This window comes from Lygodium microphyllum, chromosome 29 (assembly GCF_053477565.2).
Source record: "Lygodium microphyllum isolate KBCC chromosome 29, Lygodium_microphyllum_v1.1.10, whole genome shotgun sequence".
Classification (NCBI taxonomy): domain Eukaryota; kingdom Viridiplantae; phylum Streptophyta; class Polypodiopsida; order Schizaeales; family Lygodiaceae; genus Lygodium; species Lygodium microphyllum.
In genome coordinates, this window is record NC_141163.1 from 10,274,322 (window position 1) to 10,300,059 (window position 25,738).

The 25,738-nt window shown below is 40.1% G+C and overlaps 2 protein-coding genes across 8 annotated transcripts in view; one reads left to right on the forward strand and one right to left on the reverse strand.

The window, feature by feature from the left end:
• Positions 1-822: 822 nt before the first annotated feature.
• LOC148010368 (pentatricopeptide repeat-containing protein At2g39620-like) overlaps positions 823-25,738 on the reverse strand; it is a 36,876-nt gene continuing 11,960 nt past the window's right edge. For 4 of the 7 annotated variants that reach the window (XM_087671767.1, XM_087671766.1, XM_087671763.1 and 1 more), the window contains exon 4: positions 823-1,210. The gene's annotated coding sequence lies outside the window, so the exon portion shown is untranslated. The remainder of the gene's footprint in view (positions 1,211-25,738) is intronic. The other 3 variants (XM_087671769.1, XM_087671762.1, XM_087671761.1) reach the window with 1 other exon arrangement.
• On the forward strand, positions 9,020-10,987 carry LOC148010369 (uncharacterized). The gene has a single exon (XM_087671064.1). The coding sequence runs from the start codon at positions 9,020-9,022 to the stop codon at positions 10,985-10,987; it is 1,968 nt and encodes a 655-aa protein (XP_087527190.1).

The window sequence follows — 25,738 nt, forward strand, 5'->3', positions numbered from 1 at the left end:
CTCTCTTTTGACCCTTAAGGGGTTTTTTTTCACCTCTCTAAAAAGAGATTCCAAAATAATATTATAATAAGAGATATTTTACAATCAAGCAAAATCTCATATTTATATTTTCAATAGATTTCACCTATTATTTTATTTCCAAATTGTAAGATAAAGTCACTTTTTCTCAAAATTCTCATAACTAAAAGCATATCGCATTTTTCATGCTTGGAACCCAAACTCAATAGCCCATTTCACCTTCATCTCCATAACCCATGAAGATGCCTCTATGAGATTTCATGTCAAGTTTGATTATGTTATCAACAGGTACATGAATATAGCATTTGCAACCAAAGACCCTTAAGTGGTCGTATGAAGAACGTTTCCTAAACCAAACCTCTTCGAGGATGCCACTTTCAAGTGCACAATGTGGAGATAGGTTGCAAATACATACCGCGATTTTAAGTGCCTCTCCCCAAAATGATTACGGGAGATTAGCTGTGGACATTTTCACATCTAATCTCACGTAATCGTTTTGGGAAGTTGTACGTTCAAAGTTATGTGGATAACAAAGAGTTCTTTATTGCTCTTTTGAAAGGATGTGATGCCTTGCTTGGTATGCCTTGGTGCAATCATGTACATCTAGTGATTGATGCCCATGATAAGATTGTGACCCTCTTTCATGGAGGTAAAGTTCATACATTGAACGCAAAGTTAAAAGGGAAATATGTCCCTATTGTATTTACTTCTACTATTTCCAAGGTAATGAAAAAACATCTTTCAGCTTACTTGGTTTTACTAAGGATAAGAGTGATAATGAAAATGTTGAAAGTACACCTTGTTTGGATAAAGATCACATGTCATTTTTATTGTAAGCACAGGGAAGATGTAAGAATGAGAATACTTTGAACTTGACCAACTCAATCAATTATCACCATGAAAATTAGGAGAGAGACAGAGACAGAGACAAAGAGACACACACAGAGAGAGAGAGAGAGAGAGTTGATACCACACTGGGAGAGAAACTTGCCCCTCCCCCTTAACATGAATTTACGGAAACAAAACCACGCGCATCAAATATATAAGTCCACAGGTGCAAGTTTAAAGAAAGAGAAGAATATGAAAAAGAATAAGAAGACGAAATTGGAGTAGGTTTGGGCAACATGCTTTTCATCATTAGTAACCCTCCTTTGCATATCAATCTGTTCTTTCACCTCTCCTGCAACTTGCCCTACAAAATTTGAAGAAGAATAATGACAATGGTTTGTTTATTTTATTTATAAACAAAAAAGAAATCCTAATGTTACTAACATTTTTCTTCATACCAATTCATATGCACTGCACTTAAAAGAAAAAATAACCCTTAGCAATTCAAAGGTTTGCCAACTCACACTTCCAATGTCGATCTTTAGGTGGCTTATCTTTTCTCTTGCACTTACCCCAACTACCACTTTCTACCCAAGCATTTCCCCCCTTTTATTGTGAACAACCTTTGCCATATCCTCACAAGTAAGACAATTAGGCTTCCCCAAAAGAAAAAACACCTTGAGTAGTATCACCATCTACCCATGCCATCCTCATCCTCTATGTGGTGGACACTAACATCATCTTCTTTATTTTCTAAGTTGTAACAAACACAACAAAAGCTAAATAAGTTTTTTTATTTAAAAAATATCAACCAAGGAAAAAAACAAACACTCAAAATATAATCCTTGACCAACCGACCAAGCCAAATTGCTTCTTTTGAAGCCTCAGTGTGGCTGAAATATATTCAGCTTCAATGATAGAGTGCTACTATTTTTTGCAATCTAGAGCACCAAGAAACCGCCCCACCCGTCAAGGTAAAGATATACCCACTAGTAGATTTTCGAGCATCCAAGTCACCTGCCATGTCTGCATCACAAAACCCTTGCAGATCCAACATACCCTTGTCATAGCAAATACGTTTTCTTTGTGTGCCCTTAAGGTACCTTAAGATACATTTCACTACTTCCCAATGTGCTTTGCCAAGATTTGACATGAACCTGCTTACAACTCCCACTGCATAAGCAATGTCAGGTCTAGTAGCAACCATAGCATACATGAGTGAACCACAAGCTGAAGCATAAGGTACACCCTTCATAGTATTGGCTACCTTGTCATCTTTTGGGCAATCTGCTTTGCTAAGCTTAAGGTAGGGTGAAAAAGGTACACCAAGAGACTTAGCATCAGACATAGAAAAACGATCAAGTACTTTGCTGATGTACTTTTCTTGTGAGAGAAATAAGAGTTGCTGCTCTCTATCTCGTGTGACACGCATGCCCAAAATATGATCAACTACACCTAAATCCTTCATAGAAAAGGCTGAATTCAACTGCCTTTTCAATGCATTAATCTGGCTTTTATGCTTACCAACAATAAGCATATTATCCACATAAAGCACGAGTATAATAAGGCTTCCATCATCAGCCTTCTTAATATATAAGTAGTGATCTGCACTACTCCTTTTAAAACCATGTGAGAGCATGAAGGCATCAAACTTTTTATACCATTGTCTAGGAGCCTATTTCAAACCATATAAGCTCCTCTTAAGTTTACATACCAAATGCTCCTTTCCATGTATAATAAAGCCTTCGGGTTGTTACATGTACAGCTCTTCTTTCAGATTACCATGCAGAAATGCAGTTCTAGCATCCATCTGATCAAGTTCAAGATCCATAGATGCTATAATGGCAAATAACACTCGAAGAGTAGTCATTTTGACAACATGAGAAAACACTTCCTGAAAACCAATGCCCTCTTTTTGTGTATAGCCCTTAGCCACAAGTCTGGCTTTGTATTTGGGTTTGCCATCCACATATTTTATTTTATAGACCCATTTGTTAGGAATGGCTTTTCTATCCTCGGACAATGTAACCAAATCCCAAGTATCATTTTGATACAATGACTTCATTTCTTCCTGCATAGCTAGCTCCTACTTTTTCTTTAACTCACATGATAAGGCCTCATTATACATAAGAGGCTCGCATTCATCTGTGAGCAAAATGCAGTCCAAAGAAAGATCAAATATTTCTATAAGTCTTCTAACACGTGTAGACCTCCTTACCCAATGATTTGTGTTATCAAGTAGTGGATCCACATCCAAGGGAATGTCAATGGCCTCATTGTTTGTATGCTAAACTGCATGTTCAGGTTGCTGTAATACAATTTCAGGCTACTGTAATTCATATTCAGCATGCTGATTTTGGTGCTCAAGCTGATGTTCAGCCTCCACTTGCTACCCATTTTCATCTGGCTCAATGATGATACGCTGATTGTCATAATCAGCATCAAATGGAGCTGAATTTTCAGTGGTTGATGGCTGCTCTAGTAACTGATCATGCTGAAATTTAACTTTCTTTTTGTTTGAGTCATTAGATGTGACATTTTTCATCAGCTTTGACTCATTGAATATCACATCCTAGCTATGTAGCAGCTTTTTTATGCTTGGAACCCAAACTCGATAGCCCATTTCCCCTTCATCTCCATGACCCATGAAATGCCTCTATGAGATTTCATGTCAAGTTTGGTTCTGCTATCAACAGGTACATGTACATAGCATTCACAGCCAAAGACTTTTAAGTGGTCATATGAAGCAGCTTTGCCAGACCAAACCTCTTCAGGAATGCCACTGTCAAGTGCACGATGTGGAGATCGGTTGCAAATATGCACCGCGGTTTTAAGTGCTTCTCCCCAAAACGATTGCGAGAGATTAGCTGTGGATAGCATGCACCGAATCTTCTCACATAACGTGCGATTCATTCGCTCAGCCACACCATTAGAAGATGGATTGTAAGGAGCTGTAAGCTCTCGTTTAATCCCATTGTCACCACAAAACTTATTGAATTCTTTAGATACATACTCTCCCCCATTATCTGTTCTTATGCATTTTAACTTTAGGCCTTTGTGAGTATTAACCAATGCATAAACCCTTTTAAAAGCATCCAATGCTTCACTTTTCTACTTAAGCAAGTAGACCCATAGCTTCCTAGAGTGGTCATCAATAAAAGACACGAAATAACGGAAACCACTATGAGTTTTTATTGGCATGGTGCAAACATCAGAATGGACTAGATCCAAGATACATGCCTTCCTAGAGGCTCCATGAGAGTAGGGACTCTTTGCATGTTTACCAAAAATACAATCATCACAAAAGTCAAGCTTTGAACTTTTCACATCAACTCTTTCGAGTGAAGAGAGTGCCTGCAAACCCTTTTGGCTCATATGTCCAAGACGCTTGTGCCATAACTCCATGTGTGATTGTATTTCAGCAACTGCAATAAACTTTCCAAGAAGTGCCTTGCAGTAGAGATAATACAGAGTCCCATGTTTACCACCTCTAGTAACTAGCATAAATCCTTTTTGTATTTTCCACATGCCACCACCAAAAGTAGTGAAGTAACCTTTGCTGTCAAGCTACCCAACAAAAAGCAAGCTCTTCTTGATGCCAGGAACATACCTAACATCATGAAGAATCAATTCCTGATCATTTTCTAGAGCCAGGTGTATGGTGCCCATTCCTTCAATATCACATGCATGATTGTTGCCAAGGTGGACTTTTCCAAGATTACCTTCTGCATAAGTAAAAAAACACTCCAGAGATAGAGTTACATTAAAAGAAGCACCGTTGTCAACAATCCACGATTGTGACAAACCATCATGAGCTGACAACAAAGCATCTATCAGATCTATTTTAGTGATATACATGTCCTCCACTGTCATAGCAAGCGGATCTGAAAATGCAACCAACAAATCAGCATCTTTATCATCTTCTATCTCCTCAATAACAACACTAGATACCACATTTGCTTTCTCTTATCTCTTTGGGGTTAGAGCTGCCATCCTTGTCATTCTTTTTGCCTTTTGCATTAGCCTGCTTCTTACGTTCTTATTCCTTTTTAAAGTACCTGCAATCGGGCTTTTTATGCCCTTTGCGACCACATTGATAACAAGTTACATCTTGCTGTTTTTCCTTGCTTTTACTGCGATTTTTGTTTTTATTTGCAACATTATACCTTTTTTCAGCTCTTCCTCTTACATTGTTGTTTTCCCCACTTGCCTTGCATCTAATCTCTTCATTCAGAATAGAACCACACACACCATCAAATGTCAAGTTGGGGTTATTGCTTAGTGACACAACCAATGCTTCCCATGAATCGGGCAAGGTCATGAGCAAGAAGATAGCCCTCAATTTAGGATCAAAAGCTGGCAAACCTGCATCCTGTAACTGACTCAAAATACTAGTAAAAGCATTCAAATGCTCTGAAGCAGATTTGGACTCATCAAGCTTTTCAAGTTGACCAACTTCCACATGAGATGTACCTGATTGACAGGAGTTATATTCTCATAAGTAGCCTTAAGCTTTTCCTAGACTACATAGGCAGTATCAAGTCTCTTTATATCAACCAAGATGTCATCTGTGACAACTGTTTTAATGTAAGTAATGGCCTTTTTATTCATTTTAGCCCAATCCTCATCTGACAAAGCAACAAGCTTATGTTCTTCTAAAGCATCATCACAATCCTTTAGAAAGATGCATTATGGATAGCTCCCACTTCAGTAGTACATCATCAAAATTCCCAAATGCAATGACCCAAATGCTGTATTTACCACTGTTTCACTGCATAATGAGTATTCAGCAATGTATATACCAAGAGAAACTGCCCTTTTTCAACATTTGAAGCATCCAAAACTATAAAGACTCTCACTCAGCAGTGAATCTACTGCAAATTTCACTGTCCAGTCTCAACACGACTCAAAAATACATCACCAATGTGAAAAGCCCCAAAATTTCTGCAGTGAATCTGCTCCAATTGCATAAATACATCATCCCAAGCATCAAATGCGAGCTAATGTTGCAAAAATTTCACAATTTTTGTAAAAGCCCCAAATTTCGAGGTCCCACAGTGCACAATTTCCAAGAAATTGGCTCATCCAAGCAAAAATTTCACTTGCATTTGAGAATCCCCAAAAAACTTCTAAGGCCTTTGCATTCAGTGTCTGCAAATTATGGTCCAGAGATCACTGCAGTATGTGTCAAGTACCAGATTTGGGAAAAGCCCCAAATTTTAATACACAGATTTGCACAGATTTGAACTCTATGCTTATAGGTGTGAACATCTGGTAGAAGGGGAAAAATAAGGTGAAGAAAAAATTAAAAGAAAAGTGTCATTGACCTTCTGCTCCGTTCGTGTGACGGAATGCCCGTCACTCGAGTCGTCGTACAGCCCATCGATCAACGCGTCTGACATGGCATTCAGATCCCGTCCATCTGGCCGCATGCAGATCCCGTCACGCTGGTCCTGACCAGGCCTGCTTTTTGAAGGGCGTCATGCACGTTTTTAGGTCCATAGCACGTATTTTACTTTCATTATTTTAATATGCCCGTCACCATTGAAGTGTATATATTTCACATGGGCGTCATTTTGACGGGTAGAGTTAAAATCTGCAAGTTAAATTTGATACAAGTTACTAATTAGCTTGGGGTGCCCATTGCCCATTGCCCGGGGTCGAAGTTTGAACCAGCCCCCAGTGCCCACTGCCCATTACCCACTGCCCACTGCCCAGTTCCCAAACTATAGCCTACAGGGCCCACTGGCCCAGCCACCCAAGGCTCAAGCTAAAGGGACCTCTTTTTGAATGTTTGTTATTTTCTTGGATTTTGTTTTCTTGGTTTTTGCAACAATACGTTGTAGTCTATAGTATGTACTATCATTCTGAATCCTGATTCTTAGGGTTCCAAACTTCCATGTTTCAACTTCCCCATTGAGATACACGCCGCACAGTACGCCTGGCTGAATCCTAATAACCTGCAGATTGAGCTTTGAAGTTTGGAGCAATGAGGAGTTAGGAGGACTGAAGTTTGAGACTCAAGAGTCGAGAGCCTCTTGGCCCCTAGGGCCTGGACTATGTTCAACCTCAAATAAGGTACGTTCAGTCTTGCACTGACTCCTAAGTTCACTTTTGTTACACGATGCAAGTGGATGCATTATGCAACTGTTCAGTGTCCACTGTTACCCACATTGCCAAGTCCAAACTAGATTATCTCTTGGCACTTGCACCTCGATTAATGGTGCTTCTAATGTCGAACATAAAGGGGGGAATCTGGATTCTGGACTCTGGAGACTCGAGACTGAACCCTAGTCTTTGTTGAAGGCTGAAGCCAACGAGGAGAGACAACCCTTGGGCCCTGCTGCTGGTCCAGCCGCCTACTGTCTACCTACTCCCAAGTTCCAACCCCTATCTTGTGGCCCGTGGGTTGGAACTTGGAAGTTGGAACTTGCTACTACAGGCTACAGCGGGATAGCGTATTGGCATATTGCCATTGGCCAATAGAGACCTCAGACGAGGATGGGAAACTCGAGAGAAGGGGAAGCGTACTGCCAATAGATCCATCATTCGAGGATGGGGAAGAAGGGTAGGTAGACCGTAGCAGCATAGTGCATTGCTGTGGCTGGCAGGGTTTGTGGAGGCCCGAGGGGGAGAAGGGGGAGCCTAGATGCGGTAGGGGGCAAGAGTAGGTTGCAAGAACTTGCAACTTGCAAGTTTCCAGACCGTGCTTGAAGAAAGGCCGAGCCTCGAGGGCCAGGCCCAACCGCCCAAGTTCGAACCCCCGAAGACTGAGGGGAGTCGGGACAATACGACATGGCCCGTCCACAGTTCATTCATACAGGTGCAGAGGGAAGTAAGGCCAACTTCCAAGGAGGTGAAGGCTGAAGCTTGCTGCCTGAGGCTGGGGGGCAAGCCGCAACAGGCCATAGGAGCTTGGAGGGAATCATGACTCCGTGAGGTTGGGGGACAGCAAGCCGCACTGTGCAGGAGGGACTTGGGAGTCCGTGACTGGGGAGTCGGGAGGCACTGCCACTCTGCGAGACAGAAATCAAGATGATTTGACCTATTACTTTGATTGTAATGGTCTAAATTCCAATCGTCCATGCCACATGGAGAGAGAGAGAGAGAGAGAGAGAGAGAGAGAGAGAGAGAGATGTGCCTAATGCCCAATGCCCACTCTGGCCCTTGCAAGTTCCCACTGCTCACCATGGTTTTAATTTTTAATAAGCCTATTACAATTTACATTTATTTATTGAAACAATTGTAAATTGTAATGAATTGATTGATTGAGAGAGAGAGAAAAATAAGAAAGAAAAAATTGCCCAAGCCTCACACTAATCTTAAGATAGAGAAAAAAATACCTAAAGGAAGAAATATATTATGTGATCCTTGCAAGTTGCCGCTATCATTCAATAAGTGAGAGTTTATTATTTATAATACTAGTTTATTGTTTATTGTTTATTAAGAGACTCATAAGGTGATTATTGGTGATTGTTAAGTTGTATAAGTAATTGATAGATGTATATGGGCTCTAAATGATTATAGGTTGTAAACACAAGTGTATCTAAATTTAATGTGGTCTTCATCTTATAGGAGTTTCCATTGGATATTGATGGTAAGCTTTTGAGGATAGTGACTTTGTGGGGAGGAGGTAATCCATAATCTCAAAGGCCTTTGACTACACGATATTCTTGCTTTTGAGATCAAGGTACGCAATCTAATTTTTATCACTTTATTTTTTAAGCATTATAATAATAGTTCGTGCAAATTAATGCTTTACAATGTATGTGTTTTAGTATAGATTCTCAATGGCACCCAAAACAATGAAGAGGCAAAAGACTCTGAAAGCAATGTTTGGTTGGGTAGCTCCCTCTCCGGCTCTTGAGGAAGCTACTACTTGTCCTCTTGATTTTGATCTTAATGATGATTTGCAAGAGGATTTAGATATGCATGGCTTGGAAGGGTCATCTTCGACACAAAATGCAAGTAATATGCATGGCTTGGAAGGGGAACCTTCTTTAGGAAATACAAGTATTGCTTCAAATGCCGAAGGAGAGCAAAAACAAGGTTCAATAAGAAAATTTAGAGCCCAATGGAAAGAAAAGTTTCCTTGGCTCAAATATGTTTTGCGGGATGGCGAAAAAGGAGTTATGAAATGTGAATGGTGCGAAACGTACAAAGTATCCGGTCCATGGGTATAGGAGATGGATGTATTACTATGCAACATGATGCAATCAAGGTACATGCTTTGTCTAGTGGCCATAAGATGGCAATGGCCAAGTACACTTGTCCAGTGGAAAAGAAAGCAAATCCAATTCCAGTGCACATTGCATCAATAGATGATGCAAATAAGGCAAGGATCATCACTACTATGAAACTAATGTATTATGTTGCGAAGAAGGACAACTCAATAGCCTCATTTGAAGATCTTTGTGACTTGGCTATGTCTCTAAATGTTCCAAATATGCCAAGGACTACAAAGTACTCTTCTTATACAAGTCGATATGCAGGCATTGAGTTCCTTTCGGCAATGTCAAATCAATTGTTGGAAATGCAGATTGCATCTATGCTAGAATCTCCATATTTCTCAGTGATGTTGGATGAGAGTACGGATAGAGGACTTGAGATGCATTTGATAGTATATGGTACTTATCTTGCATGCAAAGGCGTGGGATGTAAGCAGTCAAGTTTTATGGATATTATGACACTGACAGATGGAAAAGAAAAGACCATCTATGAAGCTTTGATGCGGTTTCTTGATGCAAGAGGTCTATCCAAGCAAAGAATGATTAGCTTGGCAACTGATGGAGCATCATGTATGGCTGGTCATGAGACAGGGGTTGTTGGGCTTCTTAAAAAAGACTTGCCAAATTTAATAGGAGTGCATTGTATTGCACATCGAGAAGCTTTGGCTGCTGGAGATGCTTGCAAAATATTTCCACAGCTTCTATTCATAGAGAAGCTAGCAAACAAAGTGTACTCATGGATCAATAACTCATCCAAAAGAATGAATGAATTGATGTCACTTTTAGAGATTATGCAATTAGATGCACATCGACCGTTACAAATTCATGCAATCAGATGGCTTTCACGTGGACAAGTCATGGAAAAACTTGTTGTCTTAATGCCTGCCATCTTGACAACTTGGAAAAATGAAAAGTTGATGGATTGGTACAATAAAGCAAGGCATTTTATTGTGCAATTTTGCATTCATATGATGGCCGATATCTTAAAAGAATTGAATTTCTTGAGTCTAAAATTTCAAGAAGAAATGGTGGATCTAACATCCATTGGAAGTGCTATTGATGTGGTTATATCAAAGCTCAAGCATTGCTTTTTTAGACCCATGTATTTTGCAAAAGATACCACATACTTATCTAAGTTCTTGGAGTGTTCTAAAAAAGGATACTTGGAAATGGTTGATAAAGATGGCTATATACATAGACATGACCTGATATATAGGCCACTTCCTAAAGGTAAAGACAAAGAAGATGCATCTAATGGGAAGAAAAATGATGTTGCAAAGCAAGACACTCCAATGATAAGACCACACATTGATGGCACTTTGAAATCTTGCATGCAACTAGCAATGGACTATGTGCAATGTTTGATAGATAGTCTAAATGCTTGTTTTCCCGATCTTCCACTCTTTAATGCTGTAAAGCTTTTTACCCCATGCTTTTATGCTCAAGATGATGAAATCAGGGAGAAGAATGCTAAGAGATCGCTTGATAAGTTGGTACAACATCTTCAACCATGTGAGGAAGGAGATGAGCCATTACATCCCTTGGTTGATAGAAAAGCTTGTGAACGAGAGTTGTTTATGTTTACCGAGACTCTTCGCTTGAATTGTGAAGGGTTTACAATGAAAGAAGCATGGAGAGCATTTTCATTAATGAAAGAATGGCAAGAAAGCTTTCCTAATATGATGAAGCTATGGCAAGCTACTATTGTTATTCCAGCAAGCACTGTGGCATGTGAAAGAGGTTTCTCACGACAAAATATGATTAAGGATGCAAGAAGAACATCAATGTCGATCAAAACTTTGGATGCTCTCATGCGTGTTGCACTTACAGGACCAAAGCTAGATGATGTGGAATGGGATCGAGTTTTTGAGATTTGGCAGGATGCTAAAGAACGCAGGATATATGATGTTTGAGCAATGCAAGTTGTATAATGTTGGGTACCTTCATTCTTTAGTGAGTCTTTTGTCTTTTGTGCTTTCTAGTGGCATGTCAAAATGGTTGATTACCCGGGATATTTTGAGATTCTAAGCCTTAAGTACTAGTTATAGTTACAACTTACCTATAATAGTTTTAGAGCTTGACTTTTTAAGTGCTTGAAATGTACGGAATCCGAATCTATAGATACCTTTGGCTACACAATTGCATTGATTTATCCTTAAATTTTTGAAAATTTAAATTTTGAAGGGAGGGTTTGTTTCTTCCACGTCACAATGGGTAAAATGAAGGGCAACGATGATTTTAGAACGTCCCCTAAAATACTTACGAAGGGCATCCATGAACGTCAAAAAGCAGGCCTGGTCCTGACTGCATACTAGTCCCGAAACCTGCAAGTCGTCTAGGCTGGACTATGGTCGCCTGTCACCTGTCACACAGACTATGGTCGCCTGTCACAGTCCGTATGACCTGTCGTCAGTCTGCCGTCGACTATTACCTATCCGTCTACTCGCCAGGTGCCCCCTGCTCCTCAACAGCCTGACAGACCAATTGCCTGCTTACGTGAGCCATTGGCTCTGATACCAGTTTGCTGAGTCGAAGCCGAAGCAGATCGAGAAAGAGAGCTGAGAGCAAGCACAGTAATTGAGGAGTTTAAGGACTCCGAGCTAAAGAGTGTTTGACAGTGATAGAGTAAGAGTGAGTCGTCGAATGAATGTGTACCAGTGTGGTACACACAAAGAATGAAAGAATATATTTATACTTAGGGTACGCTACACTTACACCCGTTAGGGTGGGTTCACATGTGTGAAGTAATATATACACGGGAGAGCACGTAAAGGGCCTTTACACCCAACAAGAAGTTGGGTATAAAGGCCCTTACGCTACTCCTGTGTATGTATATTACTTTACACATGTGAACACACCTTTGCAAGTGTAAGTATATCATACCCTTAGTATAAATACATTCTTTTATTCTTTGTGTGTACCACACTGGTACACACATATCCCTCAACTCTTCACTCTCACTCACTGCTCACTCAACAGTTGCACACACCTTGATTGACATGTGCATATCCTAAGTGCTTCCTCTCACACTCTTCAAACTGGTATTAGAGCATTGGACCAATTGTCATTGGCAGTCCTGACAATTTATGCTGGTGACATGCAAGCATGACAACAGGCTGGACTGTTTCTATAGGCCACAACTGTCGAGAGCAACTCGCAAGGCACAAACTGCAACTAGGACGCATTCAGCAGCCAGTGAAACACAGGCTGGCGGGTCTGTTGTAGGAAGGTCGAGTCAACAGCGGGCGCCACATTCAGAAGGCGATAGGCACAAGGACTGGAGGACAGCTCGCAAAACTGGCAAGCAGGTCCAGCAAACAATGACATGCAAGTCCGCGGCGGGTAAAAAGGCTTGGTCAACGTCACGACAGGCTTGATTTTTTTCTATTTTTTATTATTCTACAATTTTCCTTCTCTTTCTTTTACCGAGTGTTCGCGCGCACAAGCATAGGATTTAGATCTGTGCAAATTTACATTTGAAAATTTGGGGCTTTTTCACATTTGATGTTGGGCATGCATAACAATGACATTTGACCCAACAATTATAAACATTGTGTGCATATGCCCTGGAAATTTTTGGGCTTTTATGTGTAAGTGAAATTTTGCACACTAAGCCAATTTCATTGTAATTTGTGCACATTTGGACCTGGAAATTTGGTGATTTTGCAAAATTCGTGAATTTTTGCAACATTTGCCCATATTTGATACTCCAGAGGATGTATTGATGCAATTCGGGCAAATTCACTGAAAAAAAAAATTGAGCTTTTCGCATCGATGATGCATTTTGAACCAATTTGAGCTTTGACAGTAAAATTACAGCAAATTCATTACTGATGGAAGAAATTTGAACTTGGGACGTTTCAAATGTTATAAAATGACAACTTCTCTTGGTACATGTATTGTTGAATGCTCATTATGCAATGAAACAATGGTATATACAACACTTGGGTTATTGCATTTGGGCATTATGGTGATGTATTATTAAAGTGGGAGCTGTTATTTATGCAAATGTATAAGATTTGATTTGTATGTATGTTATAATCAGTACTTGAGACTGAAATCACAAAAAAAAAAATCTGCTTCTTGGACACCTTGGAAGTACAAGTATGTGTACTTGTTACATTCAGCAACCTTGCTATTGGCTGAAAGTATTCAGCATTTTAATACAGTATTTTATTGTTGAAGATGTCTGGCAATGCATCTACATCTGACACAAAGAATCTCTTTGAGATTCATAAATTTGATAGCAATGGCTTTGATCTTGGAAAGATCGTACGCAAGGTATACTTTTTCTGAAGGATTGTGATTATGCTTTGGTAGAACATAAGCATGTTGCTTTGTCAGATGAGGATTGGGCTAAAATGAATAAAAAGGCCATTACTTACATTAAAATGGATGTCACAGATGATATCTTGGTTGATATCAAGGGACTTACTACTGCTTATACAGTTTGGAAGAAACTCAAGGCTACGTATGAGAATACAACTCTTGTCAATTGAATACATCTCATGCGAAAGTTGGTCAACTTGAAGCTTGATAAGCCTAAGCTTGCCTTAGAGCATTTAAATGCTTTCACTGGTATTTTGAATCATTTACAAGATGCAGGCTTGCCACCTTTTGATCCTAAATTGAGACCTTTCTTCTTGCTCATGACTTTGCCCGATTCATGGAAAGCATTGGTTGTATCATCCAGCAACAACCCCAACTTAACATTTGATGGTGTGCGTGGATCTATTCTCAATGAAGAGATTAGACGCAAGGCAAGTGGGAAAAACAGTGATTAGCCTACAATGTAAGAGGAAAGATTGAAAAAAAGTCAAATGGTGCAAATAAGAACAAAAATCGCAACAAAGACAAGGAAAAACGGCAAGATGTCACTTGTTATCAGTGTGGACACAAAGGGCATAAAAAGGCCAATTGCAAGTACTATTAAAAAAAGCAAGAATGCAAGAAGCAAGCTAATGCAAAAGGCAAAAAGAATGAAAGGATGGCAACTCTACCCCTAAAGAAACAAAAAAGGCAAATGTGGTATCTAATGTTGTTATTGAAGAGAAAAAAAAAAGATAAAGATGTTGATTTGCAGGTTGCATCTTCAGATCCACATACTATGATAGTGAAAGACATGCATATCACTAAAAGGGATATGTTCGATGCCTTGTTGTCATGACACTCATGATGGTTTGTCACAATCGTGGATTGTTGACAGTGGTGCTTCATTTCATGTAACTCCATCTTTGGAGTGTTTTTATTCTTACGTAGAAGGTAGCCTTGGGAAAGTCTATCTAGGCAACGACCATACATGTGATATTAAAGGAATGGACACCATACAGTTGGCTCTTGAAAATGGTCAGAAATTGATCCTTCATGATATTAAGTATGTACTTGGCATTAAGAAAAGTTTGCTTTCTGTTGGGCAGCTAGACAGCAAGGGTTACTTCCCTACTTTTGGTGGTGAAATGTGGAAGATACAAAAAGGGTCTATGCTAGTCACTACAGATGGTAAGAAGAGAACTCTTCATGGAAAGTCTGTTGCAGTTGCTGAAGTACAGTCACACATGGAGTTATAGCGCAAGCGTCTTGGAGACATGAGCCAAAAGGATTTGCATACACTTTCTTCACTTGAAAGAGTTGATGTGAAAAACTCAAAGCTTGACTTTTGTAGTGACTATGTTTTGGGAAAACATGTAAAGAGTTCACACTCTCATGGAGCCTCTAAGAAGGCATGTATCTTGGATTTAGTCCATTCTGATGTATGCACCATGTCAATAAAAACTCATAGTGGTTTTCGTTATTTTGTGTCTTTTATTGATGACCGTTCTAGAAAGCTATGGGTTTACTTGCTTAAGCAGAAAAGCAAGACATTTGATGCCTTTAAAAAGTTTTATGCATTTGTTAGTACTCAAAAGGGTTTAAAATTAAAATGCATAAGAACAAACAACAAAGAGAGTACATATCTAAAGAATTCAGCAAGTTTTGTGATGTCAATGGGATTAAACGGGAGCTTACAGCTTCTTATAATTTGTCATCTAATGAAGTGGCTGTGCAAATGAATAGCACATTATGTGAGAAGATTCAGTGTATGTTGTCCATAGCTAATCTCCCACAATCATTTTAGGGAAAGGCACTTAAAATTGCCATGCATATTTGCAACCGATCTCCACATCATGCACTTGAAAGTGGCATCCCTGAAGAGGTTTGGTCTGGCAAACCTCCTTCATATGACCACTTAAGAGTCTTTGACTGCGAATGCTATGTACATGTACCTGTTAATAGCAAAACCAAACTTGACATGAAATCCCATAGAGGCATCTTCATGGGTTATGGAGATGAAGGTGAAATGGGCTATAAAGTTTGGATTCCAAGCATGAAAAATGTGCTACGCAACCGGAATGTGCTATTTAATGAGTCAAAGCTACTGAAAAATGTCACATCCAACGACTTGGACAAAAGGAAACTGAAATTTCAACATGATCAGCCACTGAAAATTCAGCTCCATTTTATGCTAATTATGATAATCAACGTATCATTATTGAGCCAGATGTAAATGGGCAACAAAGGGATGCTAAAAACCAGTTTGGGCAACACAATCAGCATGCTGAAAATGAATTATAACAGCCTGAAAATGTATTACAACAACTTGAACATGCAGTTCATCATCCAAATAATGAGGTCATTGACATTCCTTTGAATGTGCATTCATTGCCTAATAACACAAATCATTGGGTAAGAAGGTCTACACATGTCAGGAGACCTATACAAAGGTTTGATCCCTCTTTGAACTGCATTTTGCTCATAGATGAAGGTGAGCCTCTTACATATAAAGAGGCATTATCATGTGAGTTAAAGAAAAAGTACGAGCTAGCTATGCAGGGATTTGGTTCCATTACCCAAAGATAGGAAAGCTATTCCTAACAAACGATAAGAAGGCTGTCTTGGCATCCATCTGTATGAGTTCCGTATCTTCAAATGCAACCAAGCCCAAGATGATTTGCAAAGTAGTCATTTTGACTACAGAAGAAAAGATTTCATCAAAATCAATTCCATGTTCTTGCTTGTACCCTTCAGCAACCAATTGTGCCTTGTACTTTGGCAAAGAACCAAAAGTGACTTTCATTTTGTAAACCCATTTACATGGTAGCACTTTCTGTCCCTTAGGCAAATGCACCAAATCCCAAGTGTCATTTTTCATGAGAGATTCCATCTCTGACAACATAGCCTTATGCCATTTCTTGTCTTTTCTGTCCATTGCTTCTTGGAAGCATGACGGCTCACCACAATTGGCCAACATATGACATAATCAACCACATAATTGGCACCAAGAATAAACCTATCTGGCTGTCTTTGCACTCTGGTCGACCTACGGACCCAATGGTCAAGATTTGCTGGTTGCTCAACCTACAAATCTACACTAACAACTTGCTATTCTACAAGTTCACCATGCTATACAATTGGTTTTGGTTATTCCAAACGCATTTGTTCTTGCTAAATTTGTAGTACATCATGGGCAATATCTTGCTAATCATTTTTAGCATTATTCTCTGCATTTTTAGGAACATTTACAACAGGTATTTGTTGTTGTCTAGCGGGCATCCTATATTATCCAATCGGTACATCCTTCCAGAATACAACCCTTCTGACCTCCTCTGTCTTTTCGGGTTGTTTATGCATGCAATCTTCCTGGAAGATAACATCATTGCTATGTACTACTTTTCTTTTCTCGAGATCCTATAATTAATATCCCATTTCACCTTCGTCACCATATCCTAGGAAAATACATTTGCATGACTTTGGCTCAAGTTTGATGCATTCTTCCTTGCGAATGTGAACAAATGCCTCGCAGCCAAACACTCTCAAGTGAGCATACAAAGGTGGCTTGCCCGACCACACTTCTTGAGGGACTACCCTTCCCCCCCCCCCCCCGGCCACCCAAAGGCCTATTTGGCGATCAATTAATCAAGTATACAACTTTCATAACAACCTCTATCCAAAATCCATGAGCTAAAGCAACATGTGACAACATTGTACGGACCTTGTCTTGAATTGTCATGTTCATACACTCTACAACACCATTTTGGGATGAATTGTAAGGGGCAGTAAGCTCCCTTTTAAACCCTTTGCTATCATAAAAGTCCTAAAAAGCTTTGGACACATATTTCCCACCATTGTCAAAGCGAAGACACTTTAATATCTTGCTGGTCTGATTTTCAAAAAGTGCCTGGAATGTTTTATATTTATCCAAGGCCTCATCTTTATGACGGATTGGATAAACATATACTTTGTGTATGGCATCATCAACAAAGGTAATGAAATACTTCTTTTTCCCTAGAGATAACCCTGGCATTTGAAATACATCTGAATGTACCAACTCTAAGGGTGAAGACTTTAGAGAGGGATTTTTTATGTGACACTTGAGCATGCTTACCATAAGTACAATGATCACACTATTCAAAATCAGCACACCTCAAAGATAGCAAATAACCCAAGCGAGAAAGCACTTTCATCCTAGTTTGACTCGTGTCCCAACCGTCTATGCCACAAAGAAACACTTGGCTGCTCGATTATGGCGACTACATGGTCATGCATTCTAGATACATGCAAAGGATACAAAGTATCACTTTTGGAGCCCTTGGCAACAATGTGAGAGCCCTTACAAATTTTCCATTTGCTATCCCCAAAGGTGGTGTGATAGCCTTCATCATCTAGCTACCCTATGCTTATCAAGCTCTTCTTGAGCTGAGGTACATGCCTCACATTATGCAAAACAAAAGAGCCCTATTGAAATTCCAATTTCACACTGCCAATGCCTGCAATTTTACATGCATAGTTATCTCCCAAGTGGACAACACTATGTGCACCACCATTGTAGACAGAAAACCACTCATGATGTGGGGTAATATGAAAAGACACACCTAAATCAAGTATCCAAGTGTGCAAGTCATCCTCAGAATTTACAATCAATGCATGTGCACTCAAAGAAGAAGCAAAAAGTATATCACCATTACTATCATTCTCATAAGTGATTGCATTTACCTCTTCTATCTTCACACTACTCTTCTTTGCGAGCTATCTGTCCTTGTTCTCAACCTTGTTGTCTTCAATGTTTTTATTTTTGCATTTCTTTCTTCAATTGAAAACAGTCCCATTTGTAGTGTCCTTTCTTGCCACAATGATAACACTCCACATTTTTGCCACGAGACTTGCTATGTGCTCTATTTATAGAACTGCCTTTTTGTTGAAATTTGCCCCTAGTGTGCAATACATTATAAGACTTGTTTGCTAAATTATTTTGTTTGTTGCATTCTTCCATCAACAAAGAACTCTCCACATCATAATGTAACAGCTGACCATTTGAGTTACTCAAGGCTGTCCTAAAAGTATCCCAACTTTCAAGTAAAGTGCATAGCAAGAAAGTAGCTTTAAACTCATCATCAATATGGAAATCCAAAGCAATCAACTGACTGAAAATGGAATTGAACTCATTCAAATGTACAGATATGGTTGTACCTTCCTTCATACGAAAGTCCATTAACTTTTTCAGCCAATAAACCTTGTTGGCTACACTTTTTTGAGCAAACAATTCTTCAAGTCTTTGCCACATTGCATATGCTGAATTCAGCTTCTCAATGTTAAAGAGCAAGTTGTCTGACATTGAGAGCTCAATGGTAGAGCGTGCAAGCTTCTCAATGTTAAAGAGCAAGTTGTCTGACATTGAGAGCTCAATGGTAGAGCGTGCAAGCTCATCCAAATCATCCCACTCTTCTTGTTCCATACCTACTGGTTTTATTCCCTTCGCTTTGATGGGCTTCACATGTTTCTTTTGCACCAAGACATTGTAGCATTGTTTTTGCCATATTGCAAAATTATGTGCATCCTCAAGCTTCTTGATATGCAAGAGATTGCTGCTGTCACTGTTTCCAACCATAATTTGCAACACTAAATTGACTCAAAAGTCGCCAAATTAAGCCCAAATGTCACATAAGTGACCACGGTACACTGCAAGTACTGATTAGTAGTGAAATTCAAAAAAGTGCATAAATATCATATCTGCAAATAGATTTTTAGAATTAGAGTGTGTCTGCTAAGCACTCCACAAGCAATTACAGCCACATTCAGAGGCCAAGGTACCAATTACATGTGGAATCCCCAAAATTTGACTACAATTTTTACTCCAAAAGCATTCACAAGCACAAATTTGAAAATTTCAGTCAAAAACCCAAAATTTTCTAAAGAAAATCTGTCCAAATCGCATCAATACATGTACCCAAGTAATATACCAAGCAATTGTTGCACAAATTGAAGAAATTTTGTAAAAGCCCCAATTTCCTTGGGTCTGATGTGCACAAATTTCAGTGAAATTAAAGAAATTTCACTAAAATGTGAAAAGCTCCAAAATGTCATGGACAAATGTGCACTGATTTTACAATTTTTGGGTCAGATTGTCATGTTCTGCATCACAGTTCCCAAATCTGAGAAAAGCCCCACATTTTTAGGCCAAGATTGCACACTGTGCTTATGCACGCGAACACCTAGTAGGGAGAGGAGAAAAAGGATTGCAAGATATTATAAAAACTGAAGAAAATCAAGCCTATCAAGACGTTTACCAAGCGTGATCTCAACCTAGGCCGAATCGTGGCCCCAATGGACCTACCTCGGTCGCCCACTGGATCTGCGCACCTGTCTCCCATTGGACTTGCACGCATGTCGCTTGTGCCACGTCTAGTCGCCACCTGCCTGATTCGTTACGTGCTAATTTCCGTAAGTGACCTGTCGCAACTCCCTATCATCTGTTGATTGTGCCCAACCTTGGTCATTGCAGCCCGTGTGCTGCTCGCCAATCAAGTCTACTTGGACACGTCAACCTCCTCGTCTGTTCACCGTCTTGGGACTCATGCACTCCTAAGCTGCCTCTTGCCTGCTCTGATACCAATTTGAGGTGCAAGGGTGCAAGCCTACCTCCACTCCAATTGAGATAGCCCACAAGTTTACACTTGAGGATGCAAGAGATCCATTTGATGCTTCTCTTTATTAGTAAGTTGTTGGTTATCTATTGTATTTATAATACACAATCAAATATTCGGTTTGGGGTCTCTTAGTTGGCACACTTCATGCACAACCCTTGTACTACACATTGGCAACCAACCAAACATGTATTTCGCTATCTTAAAGGCACTCAGACATTGGACCTTTTCTATCCTAAAGACACTTCTCTACACTTGCATGCATTCACAACCAATAATGCAGGTGTCCACTAGTGGTGATTGTTTCATGCTTGGTGATTCATGTATCTCTTGGCTAAGCAAGAAGCAATCTACAGTGGCCACATTTGGTTATGAAGCTGAAATCAAAGCAGCATTTACAAATACATTGGAATGGCTATGGCTCAAACACCTTTTAGTCGATCTTAGCAATCACCCACTCCTATTTATACTGACAGTCACAGTGTCATGGCAGTTGGGAGAAATCCAGTATTTCATGCTCGCACTAAGCATATTGAGGTACATTATCATTATGTCAAAGAAAGGCTCCATATAGAGAAAATTGACTTCGAAACAACTTGGAGAATGTGTTTACAAAAGCTCTCTCTAGAGAAATGTTTGAAGTCTTTCGCAAGGCTTTAGGCTTACTACCATTTGGAGATTGATCTATCAATTCCTTATATACGTTCACATCATTCACTTGAGGGGCTTTGTTACACTTATCATATTCCTCCATAGTTTTTTATGATTCGTGTAAACACCCATCAACAGGTTTAGTACCCTAGAGGTTGTACTTTCATTATCATTCTCACCTAGTAGATGTGACCTTCCAGCACTCCTCTCTCTTATTGTTCACTGTGAGAATGTATGAGCGTGTGAGTGCTATTGAATCCTAAACTAACATGCCCACCCTAATAGAGGTCCATAGTACGGGGGAGTTTTGAAAACGGGGAAACCGAAATGGGAAAAACCAGAGTTTCAAAGTTTCGGCCAAATTTTGAGAACGAGGAAACAGTGTTTTGGATTGTACACTAAAATAAATATGTTATTACATGGATATGTAAATATATCAATCCTAGGGATGCTCTGGCTGCTTTGGGGTGGGATGCCTTGGGATAAAATATCTTTCCTGTGGCACTGTTGTTGGGCCTGAGGGGGGTGTTGAGCTAAAAATGCATTAGCTTTACTTAAACATCCCCAAAACTTGCTAATTAATGAAGAAACCTTGTTTATTTAAAAGAAACGTGATCCTAGAGAGTTTCTGTGTCCCATAAGCACAAACCCACTTGGGAGGGCCCAAACTTTCTATAAATACATATGCTGCCCTACATTTAGCCTTGAATCTCGTTTTTGCAAATTTCAGGTGTTTTAGCTTGTTGTCCACACCCCGTTCGCGGAGGACATCTCAGCCGAAGCTGTCCACTGTTGTCTACATCAATTGCGCCTCATTTCCGGCCCTCTTTTTGCAAGTTGAAGCTAATCCTAGCCATGCGACTACTTTCGTGCAGAGACATGTTGCCGTACTACCTGCCACATCATCTGCAGCCTGTATTTGGCAGTTTTTTCTCTCCTCCAGCTGTCGCACAGCTTCTGCAAGCTATCTCCAGGCTGTCTAGCCTGCATTTTGCAGCTTTCTCTCATCCCTGCAGGCTGTCCTACCTACGTTTTTAGTCTTTCTCTCTCCTGCAACCTACGTTTTTAGCCTTTCTCTCTCCTCACTGCCGTCTGCATCAGATCCAACTTCTCATTGTTGCGTTTGCTGGTGTTTGACATCCGGAGGCTGCCTTGCTGCGATTTGGGATCCGTTCAGAGTATGAAATACTCTCTAGCTTATTACCCCTGCCCTGATCCTTGAGATACAGGAGTTTAAGGTTCAATATTCATTCACTGCATAGTGTGTTTCCTACATGAGCATTGCATATTCGGCAGTTATATCACTTCAGTTATTTTCTGTGTTCATTGTCTCTAAGTCACCCTAACCCTAACTGAGTTCTTTTATCAGTCTGTGCTTTGTCATACGATTGTTATTTTTGTTTCTATGTCAGAGTATTTCTTTACACCAATGAGTTTCTAGCAACAATTTTAGACTGATTTTCATATTTATATCATGTTTATGCTGGCTGAAAATTGTCAACAAGGTTTGGGGCATGTGGCATGGTTAGACAACAATGACCAATGTTGTGACTATGATGCCATATGGAAATTCCAGTACAGTATGCTTTTCATTAATTTAATTATTGTTTGGTGAAATTGATTATCTGAGTACTAGAAAAATTATAAAATTAATTTTCAAAATTAATATTCTAAAAATTAATTTAATAAGTTGGATAATGCTGAAACATAGGATTAGAAGGATGCCACTTGGCAAAACCTGCCCATACAAGTGAAAAAACGTTTTTAGGGGCTGGTGGAGTCTATTCTAGCCATTGTGAAAAATAAGGAGGCTATTAGAAAGCCAGGAGAGGCTACTCATATAGTTTGCAGCCACCAAGGATCAGTCCTACAATAAGTAACAACAATTTGGAGCCCTCTAAGACCAGGTGACAGCAGTCCAAGGTCCTTTTGGTGCAAGTAACAGCATACAGAAGGGGACAGCAGTCTCTCTGATGGTCCTAAGCTGTAGATGATAGATTCCATGGTTGTTTGAGTAGAGCAACAGCAGTTTTTCAGAGTTTCTCGTGATGAAACTCTAAAATTTCTCTCTTTACAACATTCTCTCTCATCTCCTAGCCCTATCTCAAGTTATATCAGTATTCTCCAACAGTTTGAGCAATCAGAGAAAGAGATTTCAATCAATCTCTATTGTAAAACCTAATTTACAACAAAAATTAGGGTTTTGACAACTGCCTGGAGATGTGTGCTCAAAATTGAGGGCCTAGAACTTGAATTCCAACAGCCGAAATTGAAGAATTTCAGGGAGATTCGAGGGGCCAACCAGCCAATATCAGATTTGGGGCTGAATTTATCTTTCAAGGAACAAGGTGAATACCAATCCCCAAGCAAACTAAGGGGGACAAATTGATTTGGAGGCTTGTTGGTCAATTTTGACAACAAGAGACACTTCAATTAGCCAAGGAGATCAAAGGATCTCAATTGTACTCCTTCCATTTGCAATATAAGATAAAGAAATACCAAAAGGGGCACCAATTTTAGGGCCAACCAGGTGTCCAACATCCAAGATTAAAGTGGTAAAGTGTGCATTTTCAATTCATGTGAAATTTATGGTTGCTGTAATTAGTGTTAAATCACATTATTTACCACCCTATTCAAGGACAAGCAAGAGCAAGAGGAATTTGATAACCATTTTAAAGATCAAATGATGACAGCAACTAAAATGTTTGTGTAATTGGCAAATTATCCTTACGAGGGTAGAAAAGGTGAGAAGAGAAAATCGTCTTCAAGAGCTTCGCGACAACAAGATGCACCAAAGGAAGAGCCAATACAGCAACACGATATAATTAGTGTTGAATCAAGTTATTTACCACCCTATCCGAGAAGGAAGGCTATTTTCACTATGCAGGTGAATATTGAACCTTAAACTCCCATGTCTCAAGGACCACAACAAAGAGTAAAAGTTGAAATTTTTATCGTATTTTGATAGATTCCGAAACGTAGCAGAAAGCCTTCAAGAATGTCTGGCAATGGTAAACACACCTCTGTGACGACCGGATAAATGATAGATGGGCAGGCAATGTAGTAAACAGCAAAATGCAGCAATTGTTGATGAGATGGCAAGCAATCCATGCACCTAATCAACAAAACGCAGTAGACAGGATGCTATAGCAGCAAATGCGATGATGCAAACAGTAAAATGCAATAGATAAGCCACATGGCAGCAAGCAACAAGGTCTGATGAGTGTAGGCAACCGTCACCAGCTGGACAACAGCATGAACAGGTTGAAAACCGATCGCCAATAGCAAGCAAGGGGCTGGACAACAAGCACTTGATGATGGACATCAATGGCAGCAGCTCAAACTCAGATATCCTCCACAAACAGGGTATAGACAACAGAGATAAGACACTTACAAGCTGAAAAATGAGATTATAGCTAAGTGGCGGGCAGCCTGTCTATTTATAGATGGTTGGGTCCCCCCAAATTAGGGTTTGGCTAAAGGGACATAAACACTCTCTAGGAATGCATTTCTTTTTAATTAAAGTTTCGTAAATGATTAATTAAGCATGTTTTGGGGCTGTTTTAAATGGCCAATCAATATATAATGCAATTTTTAACTCAATGCAAGCAGCCCTCCCACTTTGCAAATGCAGCACTCCTACCTCCATGATGCACTCCTCAATGTGCTCCAACCGTAGCTTGATGTGCAACCCTCCTACTCACACTCATACATGAAAATGCAGCTCTCCTTGTGTGCTAAAACTCATCTTCAAATCTGTCCGCCTTTGTTGCAATCCTCTAACCTAATACCATGTCAAAGTGCAGCAATGTAGAAGCAGATGCACAAACCAAGACAAAGAGTGCAAGAGAATGAATGCTGAAGACTGAAATCTAAAGCAACATATATACAAGAATGAGTATCTAGTGTACAGCACTTAGAAGACCTCACAATCTCTCTAATAGAAAAAATACATGATCACAAAACCGCAACCTACAAACCTGTACTCACATTAGTCAAATCGGCCAGCTGAAAATGGCCTACCTAGAACCCAGAAACAAGCCAACCTTCTCTGCTTGGTCCACCTACTACTACCCATATTGCTAGTGCTGCCCAACTAGACTATCCAACCTACTAGCCATCCACATCACCCGTCCGATTGACCATGTTTGCCCAAGGCAGCCCTATGTGCCCATCACCTTCCCACAAGGCTGTCTGCTTGTCTGCCACCTGACCAAGAGATGACCCTCTACAACAGTACCCTCTAACAACAGGATCCTCTACCCAATGGAGTTCTCCCAAGTGTATCATCTATGGAGCCTCTTGCTACTTAGGGCCAACATCTACACTCCAAGGCAAAGATGCACTATGCAATCTTCATCATAAAGGCTGGATTTTGCACAAAAGTGGATTGGATGCCTTGCCAAGCTAAAACATATTAGAGCCCTCAGCATTGCAATTGAAGACATGGGAGCTTATTAGGAGCCTCATAGGGCGGCACATCTAGAAGGCCCATTACCAACCATCTTATGTTAGAGAGTCATTTCCGGGACAGCTGTGTGCAGAGCAATACGGCCAGAGTGCCACATCAGCAGCGCAGGATGCCGCGTCAGCAGGCAGTTCGGACAAACCAGTCGGATAGGTGCCACATCAGCACAGTCGGTCAGGGACAACAGTAGTCCGACTGTTTTATGCAGCCGACCTGTTTCTTGGTCATTTTCGTGGCACTTTTCCACTGCTATTTATAGCAGTTCCAGTCCAGCACTTCGATCATCTTGGATCTTGAGATCTGACAGAGACAACCTGCTATGACTGACGGCATGCGGGCTGATGGAGATCAAGGTCCTCAAGGCGGAGACACATGCTGATATTTTCTCTGCACCCGTGTATATTTCTGCACTCCTATACAGCATACTACACTGCAGATTTTCTATATTTCATTGTCTCCTCTCTCTCTCTTCTCTCTGTGTTCTCTCTCTCTCTCTCGGTCTTGGTCCTACGCTTCCGCATCACTACACTCTAACATGGTATCAGAGCAGTGAATACGGACTGACTGATTGAAGAACCTACCTGAAG